Source organism: Lactuca saligna, chromosome 2 (assembly GCF_052625555.1).
Source record: "Lactuca saligna cultivar CGN05327 chromosome 2, ASM5262555v1, whole genome shotgun sequence".
Classification (NCBI taxonomy): Eukaryota; Viridiplantae; Streptophyta; class Magnoliopsida; order Asterales; family Asteraceae; genus Lactuca; species Lactuca saligna.
This window is the reverse complement of record NC_136418.1, coordinates 124971041-124985331: the sequence shown is the minus strand read 5'-3', so window position 1 is coordinate 124985331 and position 14291 is coordinate 124971041. Positions and strand designations below refer to the sequence as shown.

At 36.2% G+C, this 14291-nt stretch overlaps 1 protein-coding gene across 7 annotated transcripts; it reads right to left on the bottom strand.

The window, feature by feature from the left end:
- Positions 1-6466: 6466 nt before the first annotated feature.
- On the bottom strand, positions 6467-12601 carry LOC145031502 (uncharacterized). Of its 7 annotated transcripts, none has more exons than XM_078980073.1 (11): positions 12450-12601; positions 12225-12383; positions 11526-12131; positions 11330-11410; positions 10572-10612; positions 10145-10333; positions 10021-10058; positions 8479-9808; positions 7937-8403; positions 6960-7854; positions 6467-6893 (listed from the first exon to the last, which is right to left on the bottom strand). In XM_078980073.1, exons 8-11 carry the CDS (start codon positions 9646-9648, stop codon positions 6654-6656), a joined length of 2772 nt encoding a protein of 923 aa, XP_078836199.1. In that variant the 5' UTR covers positions 9649-9808; positions 10021-10058; positions 10145-10333; positions 10572-10612; positions 11330-11410; positions 11526-12131; positions 12225-12383; positions 12450-12601; the 3' UTR covers positions 6467-6653. The 7 variants fall into 7 exon arrangements, with proteins under 7 accessions (XP_078836199.1, XP_078836201.1, XP_078836203.1 ...); XM_078980075.1 differs by having other exon boundaries at positions 10021-10333; positions 11526-11597; positions 11662-12131; XM_078980077.1 differs by having other exon boundaries at positions 10021-10333; positions 11330-11402; positions 11526-11597; positions 11662-12131.
- Positions 12602-14291: the final 1690 nt, after the last annotated feature.

Here is a 14291-nt window from a genome sequence, read left to right as displayed (position 1 = left end):
GTTTCTCTGATACGCGTATGAGTCCATGCTTTCAGTAGTATGGGCCCATACTACCTTCCACACCTACCCATATTTGTATGAAGTACTTCCACAACACTCTAGCGACATACATAACAACGCTCCATCCTCACAACTAGAGGAACACTAGAAATCTCTCACAAGGAACCCTAGGCTAGCAGGCATCATAAATCAGGCAACTCATCAAGAAATCCTGAAGATCCCTAGCCTAACTCTAGCATGTTGTTCTATCAAAGCTCAATAAGACAATTGTCATGTATGGTATTTTGGGGTTACTTACTGGCTCCGGCTGATCGTACCTCCGTGTCCTCCTTTACTTATTTTGAAAACCATTTTAAATTCTCTTTTGAAAACCCTCCTCGATTTGAGACCGGAGTCACATTGCTACGAAATCATGAGGAGCGGTACGATCACGCCTTCGCCTTGCCACGGTCTCCTGAAGAACCTGAAAAACATTAAACCACAACTGTAAGCCCGAAAGCTTAGTGAGATACCCCCTAAATACCAACCACGTATACGCCCTTCCAGGCTGCGACCTTCCGGTCCAAAACATATAAGACATACATAACATAACAGAACATAGAACAGTCATGCATATCGGATCTACTGTGTGACTGGTCCGCCGTATCGGGCCTTCAGTCCACCGGATCCATCCTCCAGGTTTAGTTTTGTCCTTCGAGTCTACAGTGGGGTTGGTCCGCCCGCATCGGGCCTTCAACCCACCTGGTCCACTCTCTGAGTCTACAGTGTGACTGGTCCGCCCGCATCGGGCCTTCAGTCGGCCTGGTCCACTCTCCGAGCCTCGGCACGTCTGTTCCGCCCTCGTGGGGCCTACAGCCTATCCGGACCGCTCGCTGGGCCTTCGGAATAACCGGTCCGCCCTGGGTATCTTGGCCTACAGCACAAAGCAGGACCCGCCTCAACCCATCTCCAGTCCAAACAACCATGTGCACAAAACATACAATCATATAACAGTCATAGTCAACAAACCGAACAAACAGATCACATAGCATATCATTACCCTACCCAGGTTACCGACCTAACCGGTCACTAGCATAGCATCACTTTATATATATCGGGAAACTGACCTTGACAAGGTCTCCTAGCATGTACCATCCTAGTTACCAGGATGCAGACACATCAAACAGTAACATAATAACCATATCCAAATCTCAATCCAATAAAGGGCCGGCCTAGGTGCCTTAGACCCTGTTGATATAGTGAGGATAACTCACCTCGAAACTGCCGGCTGAAAGGATAAGATCCTACTGCTCCGAACTTCTACACGAACTCCTCCATCAACATCAAAACGTACAACTCAATAAATACCCTTAATTACCAAAATACCCCTGGAAGACAACTGATCAACCTTGGACAAGTCAAAGTCAACCCCTGACTGACCCTACTCGCCGAGTCCTTATGCTCAGAACTTCCCTCAATTAGCGACCCAACTCGCCGAGTCACCCCAAGACTCGTCGAGTCCAACAACTCTGAGTCCACTCACACCCAACTCACTGAGTCATCCCTTGACTCACCGATTCATCGACTCAACCAGAAATATTGGGACTTCCTCGACAAGACTCGCCGAGTCCAAATGGACTCGTCGAGTCCAAGGCTATCTTCAACCTACTCGCCGAGTTGTTCTTCCAACTCGTCGAGTTCCAGACCATCTTCAAGCAACTCGTCGAGTCCACCATGTGACTCGTCGAGTACCACCGATCTGAATCCATACAGAAGCATCTCAGGCCATGCAATTGATCCAAAACATAGATCCAACCTCCTACAATCCATCCATCACATAAAGTGGCAAACTTTACGTGAATCTAAAGAGATATAGGCCTTATTCACCTTAGAACCAAGGTTTGGGACATGATAGCTCCATTAACAACACAAGAACAGGGGCTTTAATGCTCTTAAGATCTTCTCCATTCTAGATCTAAGGTAGCAACCTCAGATCCATCCTCCAAACATCAAGATGCCACACAACTAAGCTCCCCACACAACCCCAAAATGAGAACCTAGGAAAACACAGCCCAAGAACGAAAGTATTACCTCCAAAAGATGCCTCAATAGCAATGAAACTCTAATCCAAGCAAAGCCCTTTGATCCAAGCCACTTCTCCTTCAAGATTTCTTCAACCAACACCTCTCCAAGCTCTAATTTGCTCAATAATGGGACTCTCCACGAATTTAGGGTTTCTGGGACTCAAGGGGGGGATAAAGGAAGCTGTGGAGGGGCATAATGCTCTTTATATAGGGCTCAACCCCGAAAATTAGGGTTTTCTCCATACAACACCTACTCGCCGAGTCCATCTTTGGACTCGCCGAGTAGGCCACTTGATACGCGACCATAGTCGCGACCTGACTCGCCGAGTCTATCCATGGACTCGCCGAGTCACCCTCTGAAACTTACACTTTTAGCCCTTCAACTCTACTCTTGCGATTCCGGGATGTTACAAATAAGGATAATAAAGTACTAAAAATTAACATTAAATATGAAACAAAGAGAAATAAAAACTGCCAGAACTCGAAAAACCAAAGAAAAAATAGAAATGGTGGTCAAATCTAGGTTATTTATGAAAGAGATCCTAATTTCTATGTTTTGTTTACTTGGTAAGGTAAAAAACCAAGTTTCATATCTGCTAAAGGCTACCACATACTGAAGTGTTTTGAGATCAACGAAGGAATGATAGCCAAGATTCGATTCCTTTTTCCTAGATATAGATTGATACGAGGAGAAGGCTGAGACTCAGGCCCGTATACACAAAAAAACACACAATGGTTATTGTTGATCCATTAGTCATTTATTGCATGAAAAAGGAGGCGATAATAAACCTAGATTACATGTTCCTTGCCCAAAACAGATTAGAGAGGGAGATTGCGGTGAGATGGTGGTTCAATTCTTAGTTAGGCTAGGGTTTTAAGTTGTGCATTGATAGAGAGATTGTGGTGAGATGGTGGTCCGATGGAGTGGCGGTGGTGTGGGAGTAGTGACAGGGTGGAGATGTGAGTACCAATATATCCTTTGATTCAACATGTGTCACACCTGCCTCCTCAGAAGGCAGTGAAGGGAGGAGAGTGTAATCACGCACTACTACAAAAATACTCTTAAATAACACGCATTGCATGTCGTAAAAGCCACATATGACATGCATGTCAAGGAAGACCCTATCATAAACGAAGACGTCATGCTTTTGCGTGTCGTAAACTTACAACGCACATTTATGTCGCGCAATTACGACAATCATTGTGTGTCATTGAAGCCACTGTCATAAAGGAAGATGACACACATTTGCGTATCATAACCTTACGACGCACATTTATGACTTGCATTACCTATAATTAAAGCCCTATCATAAAGAAAGATGACTCACATTTTTGTATGTCATAATTTTAAATGTTTTAAGATTTATATATTTTGATAAATTTAGTAATTTTCAAATTAAATAACACATTCAAAGTCTGATAAAAAAAATAAAATACCATAAATAACAAAAATAATTCATTTCACTAATATATAAAATAAAAATAATTATTCTAATAGTAAGTAAATGTAATAAAAACATAAACTCAAAGAGAAGTAGAATTTATATACAGCTGTATTATCTAGTTTATTATGTGTCAACAACTCTTAGAAAATATCTTGCTCGTTATGGCTCTGAGAGAAGACTCTTTGACAAACTTGGAATGTTTCTTAGCATAAACCTTACCTTTCCCACTATTAAGCAAGCCAAATATATTTTATTACACCAAATGTTAAATATAATATATTACGGAAAATCCTTGTGTTTTATCATTATAAAAAAAATTAAAAACAAACAAACAAACAAACCTCAAAACCATGTCACCGCCTATTCTTCCTTTGACATTATCACGACTTTCACCATGCCTCGTAAGCGAAATCGGACGTGGTGTAAAATATATACGTATTCACCTGAAAATCATTTTAAAAGAATTTAGATAGAATTTACCTTGGTTAAAATTAGAAAAATAGGTAATTCAAGAATATCACTTAATATGATGCCATGTGCCCTTTGGTAGTAGCTGCTTGTGATTGTCCTAAAACGTTCTTAAAACTATGGTGTTAGAAAACTGCAGACAGATGACTAATGTTTTTTCTTTTTTAATTATTATACTACAAAAACTTTGTTCCTTATCATCTTTATATTAAATTTCTACGTAATCGAGAAACTTTACTAACAACCAAATTAACAAAGATAAGTAAGCAATAAGAAAGTCGAGCATCCGACTTACCTAATGGGGCAAAGTCAGGTGCAATCAGTGATGAAGTCCTAATAACATTGCAATCTGATATAGGGAAGGCAAGAAATATGCTAGTTGAATCATATTTTTGAAAGAAAAAAAAAACGATATTATACTATATAGATTATGTTTGCAAGATTGACTTACCAGAGTCAACTAAACTAGACATTGTGTGGAAATAATCTTTCAATGGAGGAAGATTAGGAGATATGCAAAATTATAAAAGCTACTGCAATAATATATTGTCCTGAATTTGTATAACAAACCAACATGTTTTAGAAAAAAAAAAAAAAAAGTAAGCATGCCATAAAAGTCCCTAAGAACTTGTAGTAAATTTACTCTGTGCTTTATCATTTTAGTCACATATGATGGGAGTAATGCACATATTACATGAGCTTTTAGGTGCTTAAATTCATGGTATATTTCTATAACATAATTTATAGAAATTAAAATGGGTTTTCCTTTCCACTATTAGAAGTCTGTTTAGTGTTTACCATGGTGCTTTTCGTCCCCTTAAGTGAGAAAGCTAGAAAACGAAAGATAAAAATACAATGAACAGAGAACCATTGTAAACAAATATTAAAAACCACAAAAAAAAATTGTAATCTTACTCGACATTTGATGGGCTGGCCTTACATGCAGGTGTGTCCATATTGTCCATTGGAGCTACTAAAAGCCATTGTAAGAAGTAAATATAACATCAAGTGATATAATTTTAGCTTGAAGAAGATTGATTTTATGCTAAATATTTAGGTGCATATTATTTGCTATGCTTACCAAAATTTGATAGCAAGATGTGAAACTCATGTACAAAAGTCCCTCAACCTGTGAATTAATTAAGGGAAAACTACAATAAAGTCCCTAAGTATTGCCCGTATAATCGATTTAGCCCTTATATTTTTTTTTTTTTGCAATTTAGTCCTAAATACCTGTAAACGTAATCAAAACGAGATATTTAATAGGTTAGCCGGTATCTAACTGATGTGGCAGCTTACGTGGAAGTCATCATGTGAAATAACATCCTACGTGCCATTTAAGAGGGCTAAATCATTGAATCGAGCTCGTCTTCTTCAATCTCCAGTCAAAGGAGCGAACGATTAGGGCAAATTGGCAACAGGAAATCGATGTCGAGTTCGTCAAGCACCAACATCAGAACGTGCTATTGTGGAGATACGGTTGGGATGTGGACATCATGGACTCGAAAGAATCCAGGTCGGAGGTTTTTTGGTTGCCCAAATTACATGGTATAGAATCTTCAAAACTCACTCAAATTCTTCTAATCCTCTAAATTTCCCATTTTTCTATGTTAAAAACATGCATCTTGCTATGTTATGTAGGATGAAGAGAAGGACTGTGGGTATTTTCGTTGGATTGACCCACCACTATTGAATAAGTGGTATAAAGAAAGAATGTATGAGTTAGGAGCTGTTGCTAATGGAGGTGTAGCTATTCCTTTTAATAACCCTGTTAATGAAGGTGAAATACCTGTTGATGTCCCTATTGCCCCTGTGAATGTTGATGTCCCTATTGCCCCTGCGAATGCTCTTGAACCTGATAATCAAATTGCAATGTGTGACAATACACATGTGCCTAGTAATGAATTTGGATTCTGCAAGTGGATGATGGTTTGTTTTGTTTGTTTCATTGTAGGGATGATGTATGGTTAGTTTAGTGTAAGTTGTAGGGTATTATGGTATGGTAGGGATGATGTAATCTTTTGGTTTGTTATCATCATGATGTAATAGATAAATTTTGATGTAATAGTTTAATGTTTCGGTTAATGAAATGGCAATATGTTATTATGGTTTGCATAAATGGTGTACACTAGACAAATATAACCATGATTTAACAATTGGTGTTGAATTTGGGACTAAAATGATCACCATTGACAACAAACCAATAAAGCTCCAAATCTGGGACACAGTTTGTCTCCTTCTTTTCTTCTATACCTTATTCTCTTGTTACATTTATTATAAAAAGAAATCTTAAAAAAATCTCTTCTTTTTTCTTTATATATTTGTTAGGATGGTCAAGAATCATTTAGATCAATAACAAGATCTTACTACAGAGGTGTTGCTGGTGCCCTTCTTGGTTTGCATAAATGGTGTACACTTGATAAATATAACCATATTAAGGGCATTCACAATGTTTCAATGTGGCTAAAATAATTAAACAACAAACTCCAATATGTCATTACCAACCATGTTAAGGGCATTCACAATGTTTCAATGTGTTTACAAAAGATGTACAAAATATGGTTATCAGTAATTTAAGGGCATTCACAAAAGATATACAAAAGTAGCATTCACAAAAGATGCACAAAAGTAGCATTCACAAAAGATGTACCAAAATACCCTTACTACCCTTAACACCCTAACACCCTAATCCAACTCCAATGGTGAATTCGAAGAAGTCCCAACACATCCCATCTTCTTCAGCTTGGTTTTTAACAATCCTCTCAGAGGGCCTTCTTTTTTTCACAATCCTAAGGTGTACTGGTAATTCATGGGTGTCATTAATGCCTTCTTCTTCTTCCTCACTTTCTGGTTGTGTCTCAGGGATATTTTCTTCATCCCCATCTTGTGTCTCTGTCTGAGGTGGATACTCCTCTTCCTATAAAACATCAAGCAATTAATAACATAAACGAATGTAAACATTAAGGTAATATAGAGGGTTTACCATAGACATAGGAAGAACTTGTTCAATAGTGTCATTGTAATCATTGAGTTGTTTCATATGTGAATCTGTCAGACTAAGTGACTTTTTAATTTCTTCAGTTGAATACCGTGATTGTTTCAAATCTTGCATTGCCTTCCATAAATGGACTAAATATTTTTCAGGAATAATGTCATCCTCAACTTCAGCCACTCCACCACCTTCAACTTCAGCCACTCCACCAACTTCAGCCACTCCACCACCTCTGTTAGCCACTACATCACCTGTGTTACCCACTGCACCACCTCTGTTACCCCCTCTACCACCTCTACTACCCCTTGCACCACCTCTACTACCTCTGACACCACCTCTTACACCACCTCTAGTCCAATGACTGATATCAGGATCCAATCTTGGTCTACCCATTTTTTTCTTGGGTTTGGGTTCTGGTGTGACCTTGGGATTCTTACAGGATGCCTTGTTATGACCCCTTTGAAGACAATTTTTGCATTGGACAGTCCTTCCTTTTCCTGTAACCTTCATCTTATTTTGGGAGTATTTGTCTTGAGATTCAGTGGCATGCCTCTTTCTTTTCAGAGTTGGTCTCCCTGGCATTCTTCTAGCTAAAGGGGGTAGAGGCTTTATGTATGATGTTCTAGGCCATAAATTTCTACCATTCACAGGTAGTATATTGTTTGCATATATGGCCTTGAACCTGTCCACATGAAACCACTCACTTATGAAATGAACAGGATCTTGTCCAGTGAATAATATTGCACACTGTGCATGTACACATGGAATTCCTGAGATATCCCAAAGCCTACAGCTGCACACTCTGCTTTGTAAGTTAACCACGTACCCTTCTAATCCATTCCTGGCTTCAAAAATAGATGGTCCACTTGGATTCACATTCCAATTCCTACAATGGCATTACTAAATGAAATCATAACAATGAAATTAGAATAATGATAACAAGGAACAATAAAAATGCTAAGACAAACCTCAAATCCTCTCCAAACTTGTTCATTTTTTTGATAGCAGCTGGACAAACCACTGATTCCCACTTTTCTGCCTTTTGTAACATATGGTAGAACCTATCCATCATGTACAACCTAATTTCTTCAAACATTGCTAGAAGGGGTTTCTTTCTAGCATCCAATATGATGGCGTTGAAGCACTCTGCAATGCCATTTTCAACTGCCTCACATGCTACATCAGTCCTAAAAAATGCCCTGCACCATGTGTGAGGATCTCTTGCGATCAAATGTTCATAAGCATTTGGATTAACCTCTTTTATATCATCCATTTTCCTGAGAAATTCACTCTCTACAGTTGATAAGGAAGCTGCCCAGAACATATTCTTGAACTCCACTCCAGAATAGGTCTTCCTAAAGTTAGCATATATGTGTCTTGCACACTGTCTATGCTCCACATTTGGTAGGACTTCTTTGGTTGCTTCAAGCAATCCCTACAATTTAATGAATACATAAACATATAAGATGATGTTAAGGAAAAATCATAAATATGCAAAGAAATTACAAACCTTATGTTGATCAGAAATTACAGTAAACCCTCCTCCATCTAGCAGATTAAGATCCTCTGTGAGCAGTTCCAAAAACCATTTCCAATTAGCTTTGTTTTCAATGTCAACAACTGCCCAAGCAATTGGATAAACTTGGTTGTTTGCATCCCTCCCTATTGCTGTGAGTAATTCTCCTTTATATGTCCCTTTCAAGAAAGATCCATCTAGACCAATTACCCTACGGCACCCTATTTTCCAACCTTCCTTGATTGCTTTAAAACACAAATACATCCTGTGAAAGTATGTTGTTTCATCTGGATTTACAGTGACACCAACTTGGACAGTGCTACCAGGATTTGACCTTAGTAACTCATGGCAATAGTCCCACACCCTAGCATAATGTTCTGTAAGTTTACCATCTATAATGGTCATTGCTCTACACCTTGTTCTGTAAGCCTTAGACCAAGATACACCACAATGAAATTTGGTCCTAATTATTGATTGCATCTCCTTACACTTCAAGTTAGGTTTCATTATCAACTCCTTCAAAAAGTGTCTTGCTAGCCTTCTGGGACTCAGTAAATTTGAAATATTGAAATTTCTAACACATTTGTGCTCATCGACTAAGGTTTTAATCTGAAAAGACCTTTCTTGAGTCATCCAGGAAGCATGAACTCTGAATGGGCAGGGTTGAGACTTCATCTTAGAACCACATTTGGCAGTTAATCTCACAGTGTCACACTTCGCAAATTTAATGTTATACCCTGACTTAATAGCATAATTAGTGAGACATTGTTGCAACTGATGTGGTGATTCATACCTTTCACCAAGAAGGGGCTTCATCTTATTCCACTTAACTGATGGGTCGTGAATGGGGAAGCCTGCACCAACCGTATCTCCCAAATCAAGATCATTAGCCCCTGCTGTGTCATCGATTTCCTCTTCTAAACCAAACCCTTCTTCATCTTCATCAACTAAGTCATTGTCTTCATCGGCTTCATTATCTTCATAATCAGAACTGAAGTTAAGGAAAGCATCCTTGCATCTCTCTTTACCCTGTGTCTTGAAATCATCTTCTTCCAGTTCCACATATATGTGCTCAGTATCGAGCACCTCGTCATCATCTTCGTATTCTTCAGAGTCGTATTCTTCAGATGACTCATGGCGAACTTCTTCTGATTCGACAACCATTGGGTTTTACCTTCGTTTTTCTCAGTAAAACCTTACTTATTTCGTGTATCACTCTGTAAAAACCCTATCTTTTTCTCTCAATCGATTTACCAGACGTCGAATGCAGTGGAAATGGAAGGGTAAAACTCACTTGTACACGTAAGGTGGGATACCGGCTAACCTATTAAATATCTCGTTTTGATTACGTTTACAGGTATTTAGGACTAAATTGCAAAAAAAAAAAAATATAAGGGCTAAATCGATTATACGGGCAATACTTAGGGACTTTATTGTAGTTTTCCCATTAATTAAACTTGAAATTGTAAAGGCATAATAAGAGACTATAGAGGATCTTAATCTAAAAACGGATAGCTGGATAGATTATATATTTACCTTGAAATGAAATAAAGTATGTTATTGTTGGATAGAATCTGGATGTGGAAGTTCAGACACAAAATAGTTATCGAATTAAACTGCAGATGTAGTATTTTTAGTTAGATTTGATGAGCCATAGTACCTCTGCATTAAAATGTAGTGTTTCTTGTGAAGTGCACACTAGCTTACAGCTGCCTTTACATTACAGCCATAATAACTAAAACAACTTTTGGAACTGTTCAGGAGTTTCCAAGGACCAGTACATGTCATTAATGGGAGTTCCTGCTACCTGATGGTACTTGTTTTGATGCACCATTAGTCCATCTCTTGCCTACATATGAGTATGGAATAACGATTTTATAACCCTAATAACCACATTACAACAACACAATCCTGAATTAAGATACTTCAATTTCATCTTTTCAATGCATACTTCAATTAATTTCCAGTTTACTTGTTTCACAAAGATTCTTCTATCTTGATATATATATATATATATATATATATATATCTATCTTTAGAAACATTTCATCATTTTGGGAAAGAGAGGAGAATTAAATACAGATTACCCTCTTTGAAAGCAGACTCCATGAAGCTGATGTAAGAGCTTCTACAATGATGCTTGAACGATTAAGTTGTCAATATATCAAGTGATTAGAACTAATATATATATATATATATATATATATATATATATATATATATATATATATATATATATATATATATATATATATATATATATATATAGGGAAAATGATTTAAAAGCCCAGTGAACTTTCTAAACCATTCAAAAAACTCAAATCATGTTTTGTCTGTTCAAAAAAACCCAACGAACTTAACTTTTTGTCTAAAAAGTCCAACAAAGTTCCAAACTGTTCAAAAAATCCCAATTTTTTTTGTTTAAGTTCGTTGGGTTTTTTTTTTAAAACTCAAAACATGATTGGAGTTTTTTAAACGTTTTGGAAATTTTGTTGGTCTAATAAGTCATTTTCCTGATATGGTAATAAGTCACGTCATCCGTTTCTCTTATTTGACTTTCAGAAAAGTGTAACTTAGTTGGGCTTTTTAAACAAAATGTCAAGTTTGTTGGGGTTTTTTGAACAGACAAAACATGATTGGGGTTTTTTAAACGGTTTGGAAACTTCGCTGGGCTCGTAAGTCATTTTCCCATATATATATATATATATATATATATATATATATAGGTTTTTTTTGTGAATACAGAAGTAGCATTTTTGTTGGAAGAGAAAAAGAAAGTAAAGGTCATGAAGACAACAAAAGGGTACAACTTGCAAGCTCAACTAACCCCACAAAAATAGCTTACATTGTTATAACCTGCCCGTATCATGTTCTCTGTGGATGTGGAAGTTTGAAACACAAGAATATGCATAGTTTCCCTGCATACCTAGAAATTGTTAAAATGTAGGTAGGGTTATTAGTTGATGAATACAAAACTATTAATTAGTATCATTTCCTTTCAGATACTCCAGGAAACTCTGACATATTATATGTTCAAGTACCTTGGTCCTTGCTTCATACTCCATCTTTTCTACCTTGAGAGCATGGTGCTTTTGCTCCAACATTGTACAGAACTTCAAGAAAAAAAAAAAACAATACATAAACAAAATGCATTCAAAGAGAATGGAATGGAATTACCTCTTTCCATTGATAATCACGTTGGGCACTCTTAAATGAGGGAGCGACTCCAACTATTACTCGTGATCTGACTGTTTTTGATGTTGCAACACTGTACATTGCTAAGGATAACACTAATATGTATCAAAAATGCATGTATTTTATATATAAAACATAAGATGTTATAATTCTAAGTATGAAAAAAATGATTCAATGAAAATGATCATTTCGTCCCTGGAATTGTTACTCATTTTGTGGGGAGAGTTGTTTCCATTATTCTTCCAACAGGAAGAACAATATATTGTGCTACGAGGACATAGTTAGTTGATTCTGGCAATAACCAAAGAACTACTCCAAGAAAGCAACACCACAATAAATGATCCCTAAAAACCATGTTCTGAAAGTTAAGCACGGAAGTGTAGGATCATCTATTATAGGGACAACTTCCCTAACGAGTTAAACTTGCTCTATTATACAATCATTTACCACTTCTGTAAATCAGAACAAAATTATAATCATCATCAGAACCGATCACAAAGTTTTATAAAAAATTTAAGTAATATACATTTAATATAAAACTTTACCAGATTCCGGACGTGGTTTTTGGTTATGATTTTCTTGAAGATCCATGTTTACCTACGTACCGTGAATTTGCCTTTATGTATAATGGCTAAACCACAGTGAACAGTGGAGTGTTTGAAAAGCTTGTGTGTTTCTTCATCGTGAGTTTGCATAACTCCATCCTAAATAATCAATGAAGATGAGTTAAACACAAATGTTAGATAAAGGATTTAGGATGAAATTCATACCGTTTTGATGAACAGATTGTTATGTGAAGTCTTATCATCCCAAACCAGCAACAAAACCCTAACCCCTTCTTGTGATTTGTATTTCAGCAATTCTCTAAATGGAATTGAAGTAGAGAATGGAAATGGAGAGAAAGAGAATTAGACTAGAGAAAGGGAATTGATTAGAATGTTTGGTACAATAAAGAATTCACGTGAGAAATATATGTGAGAATCAATTCTTTTGTTTGGTTGTGGTAAGCAATGGAATAGAATGAAATTCTTTACTATAGTTATTCTTTTCAATTGATAATATTTTATAATAATACCATTAATTATGATTTACATATTTATTTGTGATGTAATGTATTTTTTTTTTATTTTTTATTTTTTTATTTCTATTTTTTGTGTTGGATTAAAGTATACAAAAATTCCTTTTTTTTTTTTCTGTCAAAGATTATTTATTAGACTAAATAGTCCAATGACTAACATCATACAAAGCTATTACACATCAAAAGAACCACATAATATCATTAAACAAAATTTATTATATTGATCATCAACCATCGTTTCATCTTTTTGTGTATTCATAATCACCATCATTTTCATTTGAGTCTCCATATATTTCAATAGGTAAGGATTGAAGAGATTAAATCAAAACAAGAACATAAATCCTTGTTGAAAAACACCACGAGACAACAACCAATGAGGATCTTTATACCCTCTAAAATCTGGAAACAACACCATGGGCTTGATTTACTGGGAATAGTTAAAATGGACCATTGTAGCCTCCAAACTTGGAATAACATCCAAATGGTTCAGCCAACACTGAGATCTTGAGCGAGTCAAGTTTGAAAGTTTGTAGCAATAACTACAACCGCCTAAGTAACCTAGCAAAATAGAAGTTCTTGTTAAAAAAGGGGTGGATTGATCTCACGAAGAAAAAAACAAATAGAAGTCCAATTTTTCGAATCATCAAAACCCAGACAAGAAATATAATTCCAGTTATCCTTTTCGTATGTTTTCAACGAATTTAATGGCCTAATTAATCTAATCAAAAGATTTAACAAAAAAACATACAAATCAAATTATAGGTACATAAAAATTACACATACAAACCACATTATAATTTTAATTTTTGATGCACTTTTAGGGACATAATTCAATTTGGCAGTCAAATTTTCTAAAAGCATAATATTGACCTCCAGTCAAAACCTTCATTAGATAATGGAATATAAGCAAGGCAAAGTAAAAGACAGCTTCTTAATGAAAAATTTACATTCACGCACATCATAACATATGATCATGTTTTCAAGATGCAAAGATTTATCCGACTATTTACAAAAAAATGTTAATAGATTCCCATAATTATTGTGCTAATCATATACAAAGTCAATAGCATTTATAAATTATGAAACTGAAGTCCACCATTTGACATGTTAATTATGTCTCATCATGTGTCGCTTACACATAGATGAAGTTAGGACCAGATGAACTTAAAAAGTAACCAAAAATCAATTTCGTAACATTATGAACAACAAGAATCGAAGTTTAAATGATTAGAAGAAATGAATGTTTTTATCTTATTTTGGAAGTTTGGTGACAAAATCGACCAACAGGAAGCAACAAAAACATGATTTTGTAGGCATGAATGCGATCTGTAGAGCAAACGCAAAGGAAAAAGAAGAAGATAAAGAGCTACGTCGATTGTGTCTTGGAGATGTGATGAAGTACGGAGAATAAAATAAAACTTGGGATGTAGTTGGTTGGGGTCGAAGTACGGCTTTGTTTAATTCTCCGTTTTTTTTTTGATTCTCGACCAACGCCCCTTTTCTTTTCTTTCCTTTTCCTTCTTAAAAATACGGA

What these genes read in the sequence shown, in the direction of transcription:
- LOC145031502 (XM_078980076.1), bottom strand. Translation starts at nt 9,648, where the DNA reads ATGGTTGTCGAATCAGAAGAAGTTCGCCATGAGTCATCTGAAGAATAC. An exon ending in AAGTTTGGAGAGGATTTGAG is followed by an intron (nt 7,855 to 7,936) that starts GTTTGTCTTAGC and finishes ATGCCATTGTAG; the next exon opens with GAATTGGAATGTGAATCCAA. An exon ending in AAGTTCTTCCTATGTCTATG is followed by an intron (nt 6,894 to 6,959) that starts GTAAACCCTCTA and finishes GATGTTTTATAG; the next exon opens with GAAGAGGAGTATCCACCTCA.